The 22,124-nt window shown below is 38.5% G+C and overlaps 1 protein-coding gene across 1 annotated transcript in view; it reads left to right on the plus strand.

The window, feature by feature from the left end:
* Positions 1-22,124, plus strand: part of LOC132859654 (voltage-dependent N-type calcium channel subunit alpha-1B-like) — a 113,175-nt gene that overhangs the window by 32,028 nt on the left and 59,023 nt on the right. The window contains exons 3-8 of the mRNA XM_060890464.1: positions 6,477-6,568; positions 6,666-6,818; positions 7,936-8,129; positions 19,894-19,997; positions 20,331-20,446; positions 20,924-21,013. Coding sequence (XP_060746447.1) covers positions 6,477-6,568; positions 6,666-6,818; positions 7,936-8,129; positions 19,894-19,997; positions 20,331-20,446; positions 20,924-21,013 — 749 coding nt within the window. The remainder of the gene's footprint in view (positions 1-6,476; positions 6,569-6,665; positions 6,819-7,935; positions 8,130-19,893; positions 19,998-20,330; positions 20,447-20,923; positions 21,014-22,124) is intronic.

Raw genomic sequence — 22,124 nt, forward strand, 5'->3', positions numbered from 1 at the left:
ACAGTTGTGAGGATGTGTTATTTGAGCTACCATTGTCAGTGTCATGCTTGGACAATTTCCTGCCAGAACATTAGGAGGTGTTCTGGCAGTGCATGTGTCTTGTGCCATGTGTTTTTGTTTACGTTCTCTGCTCACGTGCATCTGCCCTGCCCTAGCCTCAATTCTCTACCACCTGTGCACACCTGTCCTTTATGTGTCTTTAACTGTTCCCCCTATATATACCTGCCTCGTTGTGTTTTGCTGCACAGAATCCTTATCTTCAAGTTTGTGTTTTTTCTTGTCTGTGGTTTCTTTTAGGTGGCTCCAGTCTGTAGTTTAAATTTTGGTTTAATATCTTGTCTAGTTGTTTTGTGTCCACTGGCTATCAATGCACTTGGGTCTGGATTTTTACCCTGTAAGATGCATCCCGTCGCTGGCAACCATAGCTTTCTTGTCAGCTCGAAGCAATCTGGTCATTTTCCTCTCACATTAACAAGATATTTCCTCCTGCAGAATTGTTGCTCCATGGAGATGAACCGTTTCTGAAATACTTAAACCAGCCCGTCTGTTACCACCAAGTCTCTGAGAACACATTTTCCCTCATTCTAATGCTTGGTGTCCAAATTAACTGAAGCTCCAAACTGTACAGTATGTGCATGATTTTATGTATTGCTCTTCTGCCGCCTGATTGGCTGATTGCAAAAATGAACATTGTTCCTTTTAAACTGACCGTTTTTTACACGAGACAACAACAATGTTGAAAAAAGAGACCCAGACCAAAACGTGAAAGTCAGTAGTTTTATGGCTCTCTAGAAATGCTTGATTGATTTAGACAAGTGAAATAATGTAGACAAACATAATTATATCTCTGTGTATTTCTTGGTAACCACAAAACTGCACAGCATTGCGCTAATGGATTGATTGAGGAAATGATTGCGAGAGAAGAAGACAATAATTGGCTTAAAAAGCGAGCAAGGCTTTGCACTGTATGCCTTATTTGTATGCTGGAAGCCATATTTGTTTTCCATTGCAGTTGTTTTCACTCAGAGGCTGGAAGGGACTATCCTGATAAAGATAAAAAGGTAGTTTTTTTTCTTTTACTTTTGTTTTTACTGAAAGATTGACTGGGGCTGCTTAAGTATGGGTGCATAATGGCCAGTGCATAATTATAAGCATTTTGGACTGCACTTAGAGAGATAGTGAGAGACAGTAGGGATGATGTACAGGTTATGAAAAAAACACTCTCTTATTGTGCTGTTTTAATTGAGAGAAGTGACTGCACACAGGAGATTTGAGTTGCAGTTACTCACTAAATCTTTAGAGAGCCGGTGGTGCCCTGCTCCTTAGGCAGTCTGACCCTTAAAATACCAAACATTTTACCCCTTTTATAATATATAAATTGTCAGATTTAGCTAATTTATATTTTTATAGTAATAAATCTCAGTGTGTGTGCTTTTTGACACTAATGGCTCACGCTAGGCTGAATGCCTACATCAGCCTGCTCATTGAGAGTATTATAGGAAGAACATCCCACGCTTGGCCTTGCAGGGCATGTGATGCCGCAACTCCTCAAGGTGACGGAGCAGCAACCTCTGCTCCTGTTCCACAGAAGGGCAGAAATGTTACATCACAGCGTAATGGCGTAGCGTAAAATAGATAGAGACGTTAGTGGCACTGAGTTCAGGAAATGAATCGGCGCTAATCAGCCGAGGATGCGCTCCAGGAAGGGAGGGGGTGTTTTGTTTTTGTTCTTCTTATAATAAGAAGATTTAGATAGTTAGGCTTTTTATGTCAACAGGAAGCCAGGGTCATAAACATACTCCCTTAAAATATATAAAAGCATTGTTGGAAAATGTGTCCAAACACAGGCAGACAAGACTTAAGTTCGAAACTGAAGGTTAAAAAAATGGAAAACTAGAAAACTCAGAACAGCTTGGATTTAATGGGATGTTGCCAAATGAAGACAGGATATAAACATACTGTACTAGTCAAGGGCATAAAACACAGAATAGGTGAATACACTCAGGTAAAACATCCATGAGATGACATGGCTGGAGACAGAACTACAGTAGAAAAAAAACCCCACAAAAGCACAAACAATTGATGTGAAACTATTGCTAGTCAAATTTGTGGTTACAACAAATTTCGAGAGGATAAGCTTTTGATATATGCCTTTTTTAAAATAAAAAAAAAATAACCAAAGGTTCTTACCCCTGTTCCTTCAAAAGCAAAAAATACCCAACAAAAACATATAATATAAATAATTATTAAAATAACATACAACATCTTAAACAGCAGCAAAGTACAGAAGCTAGCATAGCACTGGAATATATAAAAAAACACAGCTAGCGTGGAGGTGGAATCTGTTTCTGACGATCACAGGATCAAATATTGATATCCTTGTCACACAGGAAATATGTGGAAAGAGGGAAAAATTCATTTTTGGACTAGTATGTCTGCTATAGATTAAAATCCTCTAAAAGAACGTCACTAGTTGCGTCACTGACCATTCTGAGAGCCTGTTTTTAGCTGTTTTGAACGAGCTATCGTTTCAACACCCAACCTATGCTGAGTGACAGGGCACTATTTGATGTCGCACTCCTGGGTCTGCTCCGTCACATATCCAGAGGTGTGAAAACCACAATTCTAACACAATACAGCTGGGTACAACAGTAATTACCCAACAGGACCGTCTGCTAAAGAGTGCCTCTCTTCCTCTTTTTTACTCATCTATCAACAGAATCAGAAAAAAGATAAAGAAGTCATTAAGGAATAATTGGTTTTGTCAGTAAAGGCGGATTTCACAACAGATTAAAGTACAGACCCGAATGCAGGGATAACATAAAAGGGGGGTTTATTAAGGGAAAAAGAACAAGGGGCAAGGAAACTGGAAAATGGAAAAACAGGAACACCGGGAACAGGAACACAAATACAAATATAAGAGACAACAAAGAGACAGGAAACCAAAAACAACAAACCAAAAGACAAGGACTCAGCAAAAGGTAGACATACTGTAAGACAACCGGTAAAATTGGGTGACAATAATTGAAACACAAGGAACAGGTAGAGGAAAGGAACGAATAAGGAAAGGGCAAGGCTAACACACGTGATTCAAAAAACAAACAAAAGCATATGGCACATACACAAAAGCAACAATGTCCCTCAAGTGTCCAAACAGGAAAAAGTTCAAGCCAGTTCCTGACAGGTTTATTTTGGGGGCAGGGATGCTTAGTGGTTAGCATGTTTGCCCCTTACATCCAGGGTTGCGGGTTTGATTTCCACCTTAGGCTTTTGTCTGTGGAGGTTGGCGGTTGGTGGTGGTTTTTTCCAGATACTCTGATTTCCTCTACAAGTTCAGAAACATGGGTGTGTTAGTCTGTTGGGATAAACTCCCCTGACCCTGTGTAGGATAAGCAGAACAGAAACCGGTTGGATGCTATGTGTTCTGTCTGTATAATTTGTTAGTTAGTCTGTCCCTAATAAATAAGATAAGTTTTGATTTAAAAATAATAATAATAATAATAATAACTCCTCCGCTATACTTTACAGATACATTACTCAGGTCTTTATACTGAACCCTGTCTGATGTTTCATGAATAAACTATGCTAAATATCCAGCTAAGGAACATTAAATAATTGTGTGTGAGAGAGTGTGTTTGTGTCTGTGTGTGCATATGTGTGTAGTGTATATGTGACTAGTGGCTGATATCATTCCCAACCGTATTTCCTGTGGCTGAGAGGATGACCAGCCCTTTGCAGAGATGTGCTGTTCTGGTGATAAGGGATATTAAAAACCACTCCTCTTTTCTCACTTTGGATCTTTCTGGCTTGACTAAAACATTTAGAATCATTAAATTGTGATGCTGCCTCACTTTCTGAGGCATTCACAAGTAAATGATTGCAAAACTGGATATCCTGCTAAAACGGATTGGTTTTATTAGACAATGTGGTCTAAAAAATGATGTAATATTCTTTTAAAAAACAATGGTTATCATAAGTCAATTTGTTGAATACTATCAGAGAGAAATTAGCTAAAAAAACCTTAAAAAAAAAATGAAAACAAACAACGTAAAAAAAAAAGATACAGAACAAACCCCTAAATAATAATAATAATAATAATAATAATAATAATAATAATAATAATAATAATAAATAATAAATAAATAAATAAATAAATAAATAAATAAATAAATAGCTATTATTTATTTACATTTTTTAATATATTTTTTTTATTTATTTAGCCACAAGATGTCTTAAAATAATAATTCTGTCTTTTCCTCACGACAACTTGTCAGCTGATCTTCCTCCTGCTCAGTCTGTGTACGGTGAGTGGGTGGATGCGTCATGGGGGTGTTACGACAGCTCTGTCACAGTCACTGGATGATCTTTTAACTCCAGCTTCAGCAATGTCCTCCTCTCTTCCTATACACATTTTTTCCTGCCTCGTCACATCCCATTCTCCACCACGTCTTGTGTTCTGCCTTTCTCCTCATGCCCCCTCTAGCCATATCCATTCCTCTGCTCTCTACGCCTACTTAATTCTCGCGACTTCTCCATCTGTTTTCCATCTATCCATCCTTGCTGTTGTTGTCCCCCCCCCCGCCCCACCTTCGCTCGTCTTCTCTCGGCAGTCCGTGCCCCTCAGCTTTTCTCCTTTGCAATGTTCCCTCCATTTCATTCAGCCTTCCGCTGTATCTAGTTCAAATGCAACATACGTATACAGTTGTGTTATAAAAGCTCTGTGACTTTGTTCCCCCAAGACTTGGAGAATATGATGTAACACAGACAATGGTACTTTTAGGAAGATGCACATGCTGGTTCCAGTTCAGTGCTCAATGAGGCTAATTCCTTAAATCTAGGCTCATGTGTGGTATGCTAGCTTGCGTCATCTCCAAGGCAACATCAAATCACCGCCATCCTAAAAGTGGACGGGTGATGGGATTAGATTATGTAAATTTCCCAGAAAACCCCACTCAGGGGTTTTGTTCAGTCATCTAAGAAGGTCGATGTTTTAGAGGTAACAACACAGTGTGCTTTTAGTGATGGTCAGTTAAACAATAATGAGATACAGGGCTCTGGATGAGAATGCATTGGAAATTCACATTAGCTCATAACACGGATACATTTGTTAAATAAGATGAAAATATGACACCAAAGATTGAACCATATTTTTATATACACTATGTTATATGCTGTACATATTTTTAAAAAAGACGGAAGTGTTTAGATCTGCTAGCGTCTTTATTCCTGTCAGTCCTGTTACACAATACTGTATGTCTTTATTTGGTTTGTAAACAATTTAAACATTCATTAGAACATGTAGCCTTGCAAATTCATGCAATCATCCAATAAGACAGTCAACAATACATAAAATCCTGAAGTGAAGAATTTCATTGTGGTCAACAACTTCAACTGGCTCATTGATTTATGCTCAGCATTTTTGTTCATATTTCAGAAACTAGATCTCCTTAAAAAAACACATTTATTAATTTCTGTGATAAGAAACTCTTCATTCATGCATGAGGGCTGAAAAAAATGACCAAACTGTAACTCAAATGTCTCTTCCTGCTCATTATTTGGTTTAGCAGCGTTTCACTCCTGTCAGCTAAGAACATGAATCTGAATTAAAAACTATATATATATATATATATATATATATATATATATATATATATATATATATATATGTGTATATAGTTGGGGCATGGTGGCTTAGTGGCTAGCATGTTCTCCTCACACCTCAAGGGTTGGGGGTTCGATTCCCGCCTCCGCCTTGTGTGTGTGGAGTTTGCATGTTCTCCCCGTGCCTCGGGGGTTTCCTCCGGGTACTCCGGTTTCCTCCCCCCGGTCCAAAGACATGCATGGTATTTTGATTGGCATCTCTGGAAAAATTGTCCGTAGTGCGTGAGTGAATGAGAGTGTGTGTGTGCCCTGCGATGGGTTTGCGTTCCGTCCAGGGTGTATCCTGCCTTGATGCCCGATGACACCTGAGATAGGCACAGGCTCCCTGTGACCCGAGGTAGTTCGGATAAGTGGTAGAAAATGAATGAATGAATGAATGAATGAATGTATATAGTTGAAGATTGGAAAAATATTGCCATCAACACTGGAAAGGATCTTACTCAAAACACATTTGGCACTGAATTTATGAGTGGCCAAATAAGTAATGACAATCATAGCTGGAGTTTATTTCCAGAAGGAACAAAAGCCTAGCTTTGGAACTGGAAAAATTCAATGTATATAATATTCGCATAAAGATTACCTCATTTGCCATTTCGAATGAATCACAGTGACCAAAATGTTGCCTTCTTCACAGTTCCTCACAAATGACAAAGTGTATTCAAGGATTTCTGTCCCCTCTAGGGTGCAATACCCGAGCACCGACCTTAAGCAGTACATTGAGTTGTTTTATAACAGCACTGGATATATGGATACTACACTTGTGTGTGTACCTTTGTGACCTGTGATACTAATATACACTTGTGCGTGTTTTGCAGGATTTTGGCCAAGGTAGGTTCGGATTTTGACTTAAGGACGCTGCGGGCTGTACGAGTGCTGAGACCTCTCAAACTGGTGTCAGGAATTCCTAGTAAGTGTGTAAAAGCAAGAGATATGTTTTATATTTGTTACGCACCTGTCATAAATGATCATAATTAACAGTCTGCGTATGTGTGTGTATATGTCAGGTCTACAGGTGGTGTTGAAGTCCATAATGAAGGCCATGGTTCCTCTGCTGCAGATCGGCTTGCTGCTTTTCTTTGCTATTGTCATGTTCGCCATTATAGGAGTGGAACTCTACATGGGCAAGTTTCAGAAGGCATGCTTCAAACGCGGCACAGGTTTGTACAATCTATCAGCTTAAACAGAGCCTGTAAGACTAACTGTTTTTTTTTTTTTTACATCAGTCTACTTTGCATATTACAACAGGGGATTTTTTTTTTGAGATCCTTTGAGAGTTATATCTGACATTCTTAATTGCCTAAAAAAAAAAAAAATCAAACAAGCTCCCAGAAATGTAAATGAGCTGCTTATTTTGGTGTCATATTAAACCGTCTAACAGCTTATTAAATTTCAATATAAACCTTATGAAGAGAAATAAACAGACATCATAATTAGTCAACTGTGGCAAATTAAACTACTTTTACTGATTTGAAGAATATTAATCATACATTGGTTTAGATCAACATATATTTTCAAGGAAAAACGAACGAATATTAGCACAAGCCTGCATCAGAAAGCGTTTATTAATGTAATATTGTCATGTGCATAGATTTGGTTATACCATTGAGTATGCTTCCTAATATTTTTTTAATTAAATAAATAAAAAAAATTAAAAACAGCTCTGTTATATCCGCACTATCGTTATAAGTTCTCTGCTTATCTACTCGTCTATCCATTTATCTCTCTATCATCCATAAGTATTTATGATCAAATGATTGTGTTATTAAAACTAATTGCACAGGGCATAATGAATACACACTGTAACTCATTAAAACGTATACACATCAGTTATTGAGAGATTTTAACATGCCACTGTAGTGCAGGCAAGGGAACATCTGAAAACGTTTTTTTTTTTTCCAAGTGAAACATACAGTCAGCTTTTCTCTGACACGACGTCCAGTTTGAACGATGTCCTTCTGAGTAATGTTTTTTTTTTACAGTCAGTCTTTGACCAGTAATCTGAAATAGTCAGCTAAGCATCGCTTCTCTTCTACAAGCTGACAATCAATAATCTTACGATATAAATTTCTTCTTCATATGTTTAGTTGATCATTTGGGATGTAGTTATTGCTAGTGCTGATTATTAGGGCGGTTACTACACCCAGTACAGCTTATATATCAGTACAGCTATATCAGCTTATAAAGAACATTAAGTATGGAAAACTTCACTGTAAGTACAATTGACACATACAGTATTATATGATATGTTTGTGTGTGTTGTTTGTATATGTATAGAGGAGCTTGCTGCTGATTACCCATGTGGCTTGGAACCTCCATCTAGGCTGTGTCCCAATGACACAGACTGTAGAATAGGCAGCGCGTGGAAAGGGCCAAACTACGGCATCACTAACTTTGACAACATCTTGTTCGCCATACTCACTGTTTTCCAGTGCATCACCATGGAAGGATGGACCGATATCCTTTACGACGTGAGTAGCCTGGATATCGCAACTGGGTTCTATTTTCATTTTCAGGGCTTTAATGTATGCACTACACGCCATCTCAGGATGTTTGATGCTGTCTGTTGTGCTTGACTGACTCCTGAAATCTGCAGAGGGACTGACTGTCTCATCTAATAATAAACTTAAGATTGTGTGTGCTGGCATGAATATTGAACATGCACAAGGGAAAAACAGTCTGGTTGTTCTACTTGTTGGTCAAAATTCTTTTTTTTTTTTCTGTATATTTAGAGACATTCTAACTCATCTTGGAGCAGTTGCCAGGAAGTTATTGCAATTAATATTTTTATGTAATGTTTCTTTCCAGGATTCTAGAATCAGGCTTAACAATTCAATTTTATTTTATTTGTTATAGCTCTGTCAGGAAAACCGGGGCCTCCGTAGGAGCAAAGTCCAGGCCCAAATACAATAAAAATAGAAGATTCTTTTTAAAAAAAAAGCAACAGCCACAGGAAACACTAGGGGGGGAAACTGAGCAACTACAAAACTGAGCCAATACAAAAAGAGTTACAAAAACCTGAAAATTAAAAAAAACATACAACCGACAGCCCCAGGTAACAAACGATGAAGTCTCAGCAAAAGCACGCTGAAACAACAGGTATGTATATGGAGGGTAATTAGCAAGATATGAGGTACATGTATGAAGAGTGTGGGAACAGGATAAGGAACGAGCGGGGCAAAAACATAAACAAAATCACATGGCACAGGACAGAAAACGAACTTGTTCAAATCAACATGACAAGCTCTTTTAATCAATGTTACTTTTTGAAATGTATTCCTAGCGAGCAAACCAGAGGCAACAATGGCAAGGAAATAGTCTCAAAATACACAGCAAGAATTTTCTATAAAATTAACAAATTAAACAACTGCTAAAAATAACAAGAACAACAACAAGAATAACAGTGAAAGAATACATCAGGAAAACATAGAAGTAAGTAAGTCAGGTATGAGGGATTGACAATTTAATTTATGAGACTTGCTAACTAGGCTAACACTACAGTACCTAGCATTGCCTAGCTTTACATCCAGTTTAGATGTTGTTGCACTCAACTTGCTTTGCTAACAACAAGAAAAAATCATGAAAAAATTGATTTAAACTAAATTTTACCTAAGGGTAAATACTTTTGGTGGGTTGTTTAACAGTTTTTTTTACTATAGTTTGTTTACGGTGCAATTGTGATATAGTCACAGTAGTGCTACAGCTGGTATATGATAAGGTCCTCTGATACAGTATGTAAAAACAGGATTTTGTTGCAGATTAAAGAAATTCTATCCAGTTTTCGATTAAAACCCTAACTTAATAATGGATTTTAATCCATTATCAAACAACCAGATAGTCCTACTTTGTGTATGGTTTTCACTTTTGTTTTTCTACACACATTAGCCTTTCATTGTCCAACAAGCTTCATATCTAACCTTGTGTAAATAGTTGTGCAGTCCCTACAAGAATGTCCAGCAATTTGTCCGCAGTGTAGCCCGCCGTTACAGACCAATGTAGACTTAAGGTCAGGGTAACCTCGCCAGTTACTTCCATCCATCAGTTTCAGTGCTGTTGAGCTTTCAGGAAGCAAGACTGTGCACAGCAGGAGCTCTGCAATGGCTTTTGGGTGGACAGGATGCTGTAGCAAGCTGGCATGCTTACATCTGGCCAAATCTCACTGGCTGTGAAATGCATCAGTGTGCCAGAACTTGGTGGGGAAGCAGCATATGCCACTCATATGCTGCAAGTCTGTGGCAGAAAGGAAAACATTGTGGGGCCAGCTGCATGCCCGCCCTGCCTCATTTTCATTCATTCTATCTCTAATCTTCACACACTCTGCCCCTACTTTGCATGCCTGTGGTATGGGTTTTCTCTTGATGTTACAGCTTTTGAACCACGCAGAGTGTCAGAATAGCAGTCGATGTCTGTCTCCTACAGCCGCATCACAGCCGTGCTGATATTCAGTAACTTAGAAGTCTTGCTCATGCAATAGTGACTAATTCTTTATTTTTCAACCACTAAACTTTTCTGTGGGGGGCACGGTGGCTTAGTGGTTAGCACGTTCGCCTCACACCTCCAGGGTTGGGGGTTTGATTCCTGCCTCCGCCTTGTGTGTGTGGAGTTTGCATATTCTCACTGTGCCTCAGGGGTTTCCTCCGGGTACTCCGGTTTCCTCCCCCGGTCCAAAGACATGCATGGTAGGTTGATTGGCATCTCTGGAAAATTGTCCGTAGTGTGTGATTGCGTGAGTGAATGAGAGAGTGTGTGTGTGTGTGCCCTGCGATGGGTTGGCACTCCGTCCAGGGTGTATCCTGCCTTGATGCCCGATGACAACTGAGATAGGCACAGGCTCCCCGTGACCCGAGGTAGTTCGGATAAGCGGTAGAAAATGAGTGAGAGAGGGAGAGAGAGAGTGAGTAAACTTTTCTGTCAGTGTCTGTTACTTCCTACTAATATCACTGTAGCAATCAGATATTTTATAGCAGGTTGATTTAGATGTGACATGATTAACTTCACAATCAATATTTAACCAATAACTAGGGATTTAATGCTATCAGTGGAATTTATTCCCGATTTATTTATTTATTTTTTAATTAAAAGTGATTTTGAATATTTTTTTCATCCAGTTGCACCAGTGGAACATAAGCTCTGTTGTAATTATCTCCATGTTTATGGACTACTAAAGCATCACCAAGTATCATAGGTTTAATAGAACAAATGCACCATTTGTCATAAACAAAATTTCCTAGAAACTCAACGTTTTTTCAGTGTTTACTGACTATGCATTTATTAATCTTTTTTTATTATAAGAAATTACTCTGTAAACAGGAAGTGTTTTTGTGGTCTCTTTGCAAAGACGCATACTCATACTATGAACGTGTTTAAATATCAAATGGCATAACAAATGCTTTGCTCAGCTAGTGCAAAATGTCATATGTCAACTTGATATTATAGCCATTTGGACATAAAGGACAACATTTTATAACATTTTGCTGCTTAACTAAATTCTCTTCTCTTTGTTGCGGATTATTACCTAGATGTCATTGCTGTACAAGTGTCCAAGCCAGACAAGCACACGCTGTTCTCTCAGCATATGGTTAAAGACTGTCTTCATATCCTTTATTCCTTATGATTAAACTTATATATGTTCAGTTGCTACACCTGTCTCCAAACCAGTAAATAAGTGCAACATCAATAAGGAGCGTTCAGAATCACTGGTTAGTAATGATCATGGCTATGGTCCTGGCTCTAATTCAAAAAAAACTTTTCTATTCATTTTCCAATACACATTGTAGTGGATTTCAAAGCAACAGTGATATAAGGCAGTACATTATATACGGCAGACCTGCTGTAATGTATTCTTTGATCTTATTGGCTTGTATGAGAAGTCATTTTTATTACACAATGTAATCAGTGCTGACAAAATGAAGACTTATTTCTCTTTAGTACTGTATGTACAGTAGATCGATGGGAATGACTCTTCTACTAACTTTTTAAAAAAGGTTTTATTCATTTGAAACATGAAGACCAACCAATTGCGTAACCACCCGAAACCCCCAGATATTTCATATAAAGCTCTTATAATCAGTCATGGGAAGTAAACAACGCTAATGCATCCTGTAAAACACCAAGTCATTTCTCGTCACTTACACACAATGTGATTTGCCTAAAATCCTATACAGATCATTTGTTTTAATCATCTACTGTTGTCCTCCACCCAGTCTTTAGGAAATGGTGAGGGTGTGACGCATCCGGTAAATATTGTTTGAAAACTAATACCAGCCAATAAAATGCTGCTTATGAACTCATACAGATACTGGAATAGTTTTTAGTTTAATGTGTTGAATCACATCCATCCATCCATCCATCCATCCATCCAACAATCCATTTTCTGTACCGCTTATACATCACAGGGTCCAAGAGAACTTGGAGTCTCTCCCAGAGGCACCTTGGTGGCCATCATTCAGTATAACTGACAAATATAACGTTGTTACAGATTAATTCAATTCATTTTATCATGTTTTTACTAACAATCAGGTTCTTTTAATTAGGTTCCCTATTTCTGTTTAACTGCTAGCTGTGTTTTCTTACTACTGATCTAGTTCTAAGGTTCTTGCTTTAGTTTAAATGACTGAACGTTTATGCCGGAGTAGATAAGTTAATAAAAGGCATCAGACTCCAGACTCCATTTTCCAGATTATGTACTGTGTTGTAACTGTGTGGAGATACAACATGCCATGTGACGATGAAGATTTATGGGAGAATTCTGTAAAGAAATTGTGGGCTTAACTGAGAGATCACAAGAATACTCTCAGTGATAGTATATTTAGTTTAATTGCATGAAATATTCTGCAACATCATAATTGAACAAAAAAAAAGTCCACCCTAAGCAAGCATGTTCTCTCTCATTTTCTCACTCGTTTTCTACCGCTTATCCGAACTACCTCGGGTCACGGGGAGCCTGTGCCTATTTCAGGCGTCATCGGGCATCAAGGCAGGATACACCCTGGACGGAGTGCCAACCTATCGCAGGGCACACACACACACTCTTATTCACTCACGCACTCACACACTATGGACAATTTTCCAGAGATGCCAATCAACCTACCATGCATGTCTTTGGACCGGGGGAGGAAACCGGAGTACCCGGAGGAAACCCCCGAGGCACGGGGAGAACATGCAAACTCCACACACACAAGGCGGAGGCGGGAATCGAACCCCCAACCCTGGAGGTGTGAGGCGAATGTGGTAACCACTAAGCCACCATGCCCCCCCCATATTTGACTTACTTTTTGCTAATCCACAAAAAGCAAAAACATCATCTCCTAGCTAGTAATTTAGATTAATTTGGATATTTGAGTCTGAGGAGCAACTAGGGAGCACCAGCGTGATAGAGGCAGTAGGAGGTGGAGCCCTTTGCTAACGAGATAGAAGTCCTCATTTTACGCTTGTTGATTTTAATGTGTTTTTGTTTTTAGAGAAGATAAATAGAATTTTGCTTAATTGCCCTGCTGGGTCATGCACTGTACCAGAGGTCTGATAAGGTCTGCTGATATGCCACACTTTACATAATCAGGGGCTTCATTAGAACAAGGTTAATTGTGCAATACATTTTTGTAAACAAAATCTGTTACTAAACATGAAGCTGATTTAAATCTACATCTCAGTACCATTCTTAACCTCGGCTCCTGATAATGTATTTATGTAAATCCAGCATCGTTCTGCTCCAAGGTAACACCTGCACCAATGGAGATGAAGCCACAAAAAAAAAAAGTAAAAAGGTTATTAATGTAATTTCTTCCTTTAATTTGTCCAGTGTTGGGACATTTAAGACCTCTGACAATAAGCGACATCTTAGTCCGAGTGTGTTCCAGGTGAAACCTGTGCAGTCGGTAGATGTTTTTGGAGGGTGAGTAAAAAAAAACAACAGTCTCATTACTGCAGGCTGACTCACCAGGCTTGTATGCACCTTGACCCTGTTGCTTTGCCACCCTGAGACGTCAGACACACGGGCATGCTCATTAAACCCAGTTAAAAATAGCCTGTCAGCGCTGGACTGAGAGGAAGTATATTTGCACTCAAGCGATGGTGAATCATTGCTTCCATATTATTGTATTGTCTTCTCCTTCACGCTCTTCTCTTTGCATCTCCTCCTACCTTATTCAATGATGTAGCTAATTATGGCAGCAGCGAAAAAGGAAAGCAGAGGAACATTAACAGATGATGCTAATAGGATGAAATCAGTGTTTGTTTGTTTTTATTGTCTTTAAATCTTTATTCTATAAAATTTAACTGTAGATTTCATATATCCTGTCATGATGAACTCAAAATCTGCAGTTTTAAAAATAATTGTATAGTTTGTGTTCTGTTTTTTTTTTTCTCCTAACAGTATTATTTGTTATACTCGACAGTTCAGTCACAGGATGTATGAGATCAAAAGACCAGGGAGAAGATGGTTGCAATTTGTCAACTAGTATAAAAGCATTGCAAAAGAGATCGTGCTTGAATTAGAAAATATGCTTCTTTCATCTTTGGCCTTTGAAACCTGAATTGCATCTGTAGTATTAAAAGATCACATCTTTTTATTGTTCTATAGATTCCCAATCAAATCTTGTTCTGCTTCATTATGGATTGGCAAAACTGTGTCATTGGTCAATGGTTAAAATGTATTTGGTTACAGAATATAGAAAATGATTTCTATATTTCATTTTAACGTCTTAGATTTCGTTGGTTTATTATTAAATTTTAAACACTATCCTATCCGATATAGGAACAAAACTATTTTTGTCATAATCATCACTCTCTCTCTCACTCACTCATCTTCTACCGCTTATCTGAACTATCTCGGGTCACAGGGAGCCTGTGCCTATCTCAGGCGTCATCGGGCATCAAGGCAGGATACACCCTGGACGGAGTGCCAACCCATCACAGGGCACAAACACACACTCTTATTCACTCACGCAATCACACACTACAGACAATTTTCCAGAGATGCCAATCAACCTACCATGCATGTCTTTGGACCAGGGGAGGAAACCAGAGTACCCGGAGGAAACCCCCGAGGCATGGGGAGAACATACAAACTCCACACACACACAAGGCGGAGACGGGAATCGAACCCCCAACCCTGGAGGTGTGAGGCGAACGTGCTAACCACTAAGCCACCGTGCCCCCCAGCATAATCATCATTTTATTATAATTTTGTCTGACAGGTATCTCCTCTCTCTCTCTCTCTCTCTCTCTCTGTCTCTCTCTCTCTCTCTCTCTCTCTCTCTCTCTCTCTCTCTCTCTCTCTCTCTCTCTCTCTCTCTGTCTCTCTCTCTCTCTCTCTCTCTCTCACAATAAGTGACTATCTGCTGTAAAACTGGTCACATTGTTTATTTCCATTCCTTTTTTTGTCGTTACTGTTATCTTTTTGTTGTCTATTTTCTTGTCAATTGTTATTGGAGAAACGAGAAAAATCGAATGCATCAAAAACAGGAAAAATGTAATGCATCCGATTCTGATATTAAAACTAATATTAAATAATTGTAGCTAAGCTTATCGTAACTGCAGTTGATTATTTCTGTTAAATAATGAGGAGAAAATCAGAATATCAGAAAATCAGCTCTTCATTTAAACATTCAAGCAAACATTCTTTAAATGTCATCGAATTCCTATGTGCAGTAGAGTAGATTATTGATTATCGTTTACAATATATCCTCAATGTTGTCGTCCTGGTTCAATCATGTGAGGACTCGCATTTGAGAGCTAGATCTGAGCCTCACAATACAGCAGGACCTTTGTCCCATGATTGAGAGAATTGTGTTAGGGTTCTCTGTGTTGCAGGTAATGCATGTGTCAATCACGGGTTCGGACGACTTTATTCAGGCTTTATTCTCTCTACGCTTCACAAGACAGCGTGAAGAAGCAGAAAATTATTCAGGTGACAGTTTACTAATCTGTTGCTCTGTCAGCAGGGAAGGTTCCTTGTATTTAGAGTCAGCAGTTTACGTTGATCTTCCGAGCGATTATCACCGAAAATCATAGATTGCAGTTCATGGCTCTGAGGGTACCAGCTTTGTCTTGGTCAAGCAAAGGTGTCAAACAAAAAAGCAAGAGACTGTATTAAATCACATGATCATTTGTGGGCCCTCTGTTGGGCCCTTGAGCAAGGCCCTCAATAAAGGCTTCTTCTTCTTCTAAATCCAGACTATAACTAATCAAGCTCTAATGGTTACTCAAGGAAAAACAAAATTGACCTGATTTTTGGATATAATACTAGGATGTTAAAACAACAATTTAACAATTTAAATTTAGATCCTGATGTTTATCCAAGAAGAGAAATTAAGTAAGCAGTGATTAGGGTTAACTTAATGTTAACTCCTAGACTATGTCAATAAAATCAATTTTAGGATATAGTCCTTTTTTCTGTTTAATTTGATATATCAATCTGAAGCACTGTACCTGTCGGTGTGACCCTTTATGACCTTTCCTGATGTCTAGTGCACTTGTTCTTTATTTACACCCTCATCCCATTTGGGAAACATTCACAGTACCTGCTATAAGCTTAATGCTCAGCACTGGTTCATTGGACGTCATAATTCTGGATTATTAGCCCTTTGGCAGTAGACATTTATGTGCCTGCATCTGGAACCAGTCTCAAAGATCCTGCTTTGTCTTAAGAATTTCTTCGCTTGCTTTATGTGTATGAAGCTCCACAGGGTTTACTGTATTCAAAAGCATATGCTAAATGTAACCTTGTGAATTTCCAATGAAAAACAGAAAGTGAAAAAGATTTAAGCTCATGCTAGCTGAGCAACCTCCTTGGGAATAGTATTTCCCAAGCACACAGACATATTAAGCCTTTATTTGAACACTCTACGATGATATATTGCCTTGACATTTAAGGGAAGATAAACTTATTCCCTCCTCAGCACATGTGTATATTGACACTCCCATTGTGCATTCAATACAAATCAGAGCAATACAGAGGGACTTTTCATATAGTTCTGTCTACGTGCTCCATCTAGACTTTACTGCTATTTTTTGCTTTGTTTTTAAGAGAGGTTCAGTATGTGAGTGCAGGCTCAAAAAGGAGATATTGTAACACACGCTAGGATTGTGGGGGGAAAAAGAACAAAGTGGTCCCTTGCCAATATAAGACACATCTGTTCCCGTCTATTTTAACAGGGCCCAAAACTTTATTTTCCTTCCCAAATAGCTGACTCTTCACCTGCTCGATGATGCAAGTTTGAAGAGTTTTCACCCGCCCACCTCTCCCTCCTCCACATCCTCTAGAAGGGACAGTTTTTCAGGAAATGGAACAGATAGGCAGCCAGTGGGCGAGAGGACTTCCACAAGAAAACTGTAGCGACAGGAATATATATATATATATATATATATATATATATATATATATATATATATATATATATATATATATATATATACGCACTTTACAACCCCAAGATAGTTTGTTTACTCTTGAATCTTTTTTCAAAAGCTTCTGTTTTCCTTGTTTTATTAGTTAAGGTAAATTTTCAGGTGTATTTAAACATGGGACTATGTACTGTAGTGCTTCAACTTTGTCCACTATCAAAGCCCTAAACAAAATGCAAACTCATTTGTATCATTACGTTAATGGCATTTAGCAGACACCCTTATCCAGAGTGACTTGCATTTTTATTTCAATTATACAACTGAGTGTTAAGGGCCTTGCACAGGGGCCCAGCAGTGGCAGCTTGGTGGACCTGGGATTCAAACCTATGACCTTTCAACTAGTAATCCAACACCCTAACCACTGAGCTAACACATCCCACCAATTTTATCCAATTATTATAGTTAGCATCACTGTTACTGCTTTGTTTTCTTTGATTACTTTTAGCATTGTTATCATACTGACAATTTTAACATTACAGTTTTCCTTTCATACAATCATACAAGCTCACTGTTGCATACTTTAACAAATATGAGATTTTACCTGCAAAAAAATAATGGAACGGTTAGAATATACAGCGGGACCTATGAGCATGTGCAGTAATTACTAGCAATAGCATAATGAATTTTTAAAGTTGCAGTTTATTTAATGTCTAAACTTTAGTAATGTTTCTGCCTTAAGGCTAAAACAGGTCCAGGGATGAATCGTTCAAAATAATGATGTCAAACTTACATCCAAATCAACAACAAGTAAAAAATGTCATGCCTATTTTTACAAGGACTATATCAAGTTTTCAGATTTCCAGATATTAAAAACATATGTTTTGAATAGATGAATGTATGATCTTAAATGTTCTCCATGGAAGAGTAAACCATGATCTCCTTACAGAGGTCTCTCTGTAAAATGATCCTGTTAGAGATTACAGGAAGAGGTCTGGTTTTTACTAATTGTGTATTTGAAAATTATATTAAATTAATATATGTGCAGGGGGGGCACGGTGGCTTAGTGGTTAGCACATTCGCCTCACACCTCCAGGGTTGGGGGTTCGATTCCCATCTCAGCCTTGTGTGTGTGGAGTTTGCATGTTCTCCCCGTGCCTCGGGGGTTTCCTCCGGGTACTCCGGTTTCCTCCCCCGGTCCAAAGACATGCATGGTAGGTTGATTGGCATCTCTGGAAAATTGTCCGTAGTGTGTGATTGCGTAAGTGAATGAGAGTGTGTGTGTGCCCTGCGATGGGTTGGCACTCCGTCCAGGGTGTATCCTGCCTTGATGCCCGATGACGCCTGAGATAGGCACAGGCTCCCCGTGACCTGAGGTAGTTCGGATAACCAGTAGAAAATGAATGAATGAATGAAGGAATATATGTGCTTTACACAAATATTCCTTGACCAGGGAGCCAAAGGTAACTTTCTAGATGATGCTGCCACCACCATGGTTCAACATGCCGATGGTGTTCGTTTGCCTTAAATTTCTGATAATGTTAGACCTTCGTACCAAAGCCAAACGCATCAGATTTGATGGCATCAAACTAGAACATTTCTATGCTAACAAATGCTTCTTAAATCTATGAATTTTGTATGACTTGTGCCAAGCTATGTAGAGTGCCCAGAATATGGTTGGAAACAGCTTCTCCTGTCAGATTCTCCAGAGAGTCCAGATTTTTTTTTAAAGCTGTATTGCTATGTTCAAGGGGACAGTCTTATTTTGGACAGCCATGTCACCCACTGAAGCTCAGCTATAAAGTAGCACTATGCTGCAGATTGTTAAGAAACATTTAGTTATATAATGTGAGGGCATTCAGACACCTACAAAATCATCAATATTACTTTTTTTTTTTTTTTAATTTAGAAAGTGTGCCCTGATGTGTATGAATAAAATTTGTGGACAATTTAGTCGTCTTGCTCTGTTGCTGTCTCAGACACCATAACAACTTCCAGTTAACATTAAGATTAATCTCCTCTGCTTTTTCATTTACTGTTCATTCACTGTTTAAGCAGCATGGTTTTTTATATATATATTTATATATATATATATATATATATATATATATATATATATATATATATATATATATCCTGTATAAGCAGCAGCACTGACCTTATCAAACTAGTTAAAGAGAACTTGCAGAAGTTATAAAGATTTGGATACCAGCGTATACCAGTACATTCATTTGTTAATAAATTGTTAAAGCGTGTCTAATTAGAACTACATTTGTTTCTGCTTCTTACTTCTTCCTGCTAATTACATGATAGATCTTCAATTATGTCTTTGTCTCACAAAATGTAATGAAAACTAGCAAACTTTTTGGCTTTTCTTGATCCTCCTCCAATGAGCTTGTGACTCCGCAGTGGTTATGTGGTACGTGACTTCAGTTTTTTTACTACAGGTACAATTGGGGTTAAAGCCATTGCTAAAATCCGCCAAAATTCCTAATGATTCAGATTTTATTACATTACACAGTTGTTTTTTTGTAGGAGCCTGAGGGCTTCACTTGCATTTAAGCTCTTGCTGCCACATTTCCATTATGACAGCATGCAGGAAAAGGGTTATAATGACTTAATTTATTTTGCATTACACTCTTGCTCCATGGGTGAACGATACAATTAGTCTTAACTAGGTTTCATGCATGCAGTATTGCCAAAAATGAGATTTTCTTTCATAGATTGACATAAAGAAGTCACATTTTGGTATTGTTAATGTGTTACCATGTTTTTTAAGTGAGTGGGATTTTTTTCCCCTTAAGTTTATGTAATTTATTCAAAATATGTATCTTTGTAGATTAGAAATTGAAAATGTCACAAATTGGTGGTGCAAAATTTCTCTTCTGTGTATAGACCAATGATGCCTTGGGCAACACATGGAACTGGATGTACTTCATCCCCCTCATCATCATCGGCTCCTTCTTCATGCTCAACCTAGTGCTGGGTGTCTTATCAGGGTAAGATGGATTTTAACTCTTTTTTTTTACTGCCTTTCTTTTTCTCTTTACATCTTTCTGCACATTATGCTGTTTTGTGTGTGTTTTAGCAAGACATTAGTGAGCAGTTGCTACCGTCTGGTCCTGAGGTGTATGATACAAAATGTTAGACAAAGTTCAAAATGATTCAAGATCAGTTCAGGTTCAAGATTAGGCTTTATTGTGCAATGTCATTAAGTCAAGACTTTCTGGGATGTATTGGGTAGCAAGTGAACAACCAGTTCTCAGAGTTGGTGTGATGGAAGCAGGAAAAACGGGCAAGTAAACGAATGTACTGTATGTGTGTCTTTTCAGAGAGTTTGCCAAGGAAAGAGAACGTGTAGAGAAGAGACAGGAGTTTCTGAAGCTACGCAGGCAACAACAAATTGAGAGAGAGTTGACTGGCTACCTGGAGTGGATTTGTAAAGCAGGTATGTGCCCAGTATTACTATTAAATTCTCTTAGCCTTTGTGAATGATTGCATGATTATACAAGTTGTACGAGGGATGCATGCTTGGGCACATTAATTTTCTTTCACAAGGAAAGCATTACATCCAGTTCTAATGTCTGGCAATTCATTGCCATGCTGATGTTTACGTTTTTTACATTGGACGTTTTGTTTATACATTTCAATGAACTATGGCAGTGGTAGCTCAAGTTGTTAAGGCTCTGGGTTGTTGATTGGAAAATCAGGGTTCAAGCCCCAGCACTGCCAAGCTGCCACTGATGGGCCCTTGAGCAAGGCCCTCAACCCTCCCTGCTCCAGGGGCGCTGTATCATAGCTGCCCCTGCACTCCGACCCTAACCTCCTCAGTTGGGATATGTGAAGAAAAGAATTCCACTGTGCTGTAAAGTATAGGTGGCGATAATAAAGGCTTCTAAAGGCTTCTATGCATTGCCTTTTCCAGAGGAGGTGCTGTTGGCAGAGGAAGACCAGAATGCAGAAGAGAAATCTCCACTGGATGGAGCGTGGTACAAGAGGAAACAGAACAATCCGGGTAAGAAAAGTGTAAAGGGCACTGGACTTTTACATACCAATGTACTGTAGCCTATTATATGGATGTATTTGGATGTAATCTGAAGACTTGGATCTTCAAGATATATAAAGATTGTCTAATGCGTGTTGATCATCACAAGTTCCCACAATTTCTTACAGTGAAAAATGACCCAGCCTCACTTCTGTCTTTTTAGTCTAGTCAGCATTCCTTTCCATCTTGTCCTTTGCAAAATGTTAGCTCTTAAAATAATCCCTCAACCTCCTATCCTGCCAGACAGCCCTTTTCTCTATTGTGAAGATGACATCTACTACATTTTTACCCTCAAATCCTATTTTCTCTCCCTTCACTGTGGCTCGGGGTTTGGTTTCTCTCCAGAACAACCAGTGACATGCTTAACTTTATGCTCTCAGTAGTTCTGCCTTATCAAGGCCCATAATCTCTATCAATTATGCCTGCTGTGGATGCCAGAAGTAATTATAGGGATTAAGACAACAGGGTTAATTGGATTAGCATGACACACACACATACACACACCCCAGGGGAGTGCAATTTAGGGTTGCTTCCGTATTATGGTGCTTGCAGGCCTCAAATAAAAGAGTGCATTGATTAGAAATGTAAACATACAGTGGATTTATCTTCCCCTTAAGCCACATAAGCGAATACAAATTTCTAATGTACTGTAGTTAGTGCCTTAGTGTCCACTTTTCATACAAGAGTGGAAAATGTGAATGACTGGCACTGTACAAAGTACCAAATAAGAATTACTCAGAGATGAAAGCGTGATGAAGAGAGAATTGGGAGAGAGATAAGAATAAGGTAAAAATCGATGCCCTGGGATTAGTGCTTAGTCATGCATACATGTTCTTTTAGATCTCCTGAGTGACAATGAATGAGGACTCACAGTGAAATGTGGCTTACAGCATGCACACATTTATCTCTATCGTAGAGGTATTCAAATTCAATGACAATATCTGTATCAGTATTGATATCTGTTTAGGGTTTAAAATATTCGTATCAGCATCCGTATTTGGATTTGAACCCAATGTGGGCGAGACCTAAATCAGACGTTTTTTGTTTTTTTGTTTTTTTCAGATTAAATGCTACTATTATC

The sequence above is a fragment of the Tachysurus vachellii genome, chromosome 17 (assembly GCF_030014155.1).
Source record: "Tachysurus vachellii isolate PV-2020 chromosome 17, HZAU_Pvac_v1, whole genome shotgun sequence".
Classification (NCBI taxonomy): Eukaryota; Metazoa; Chordata; class Actinopteri; order Siluriformes; family Bagridae; genus Tachysurus; species Tachysurus vachellii.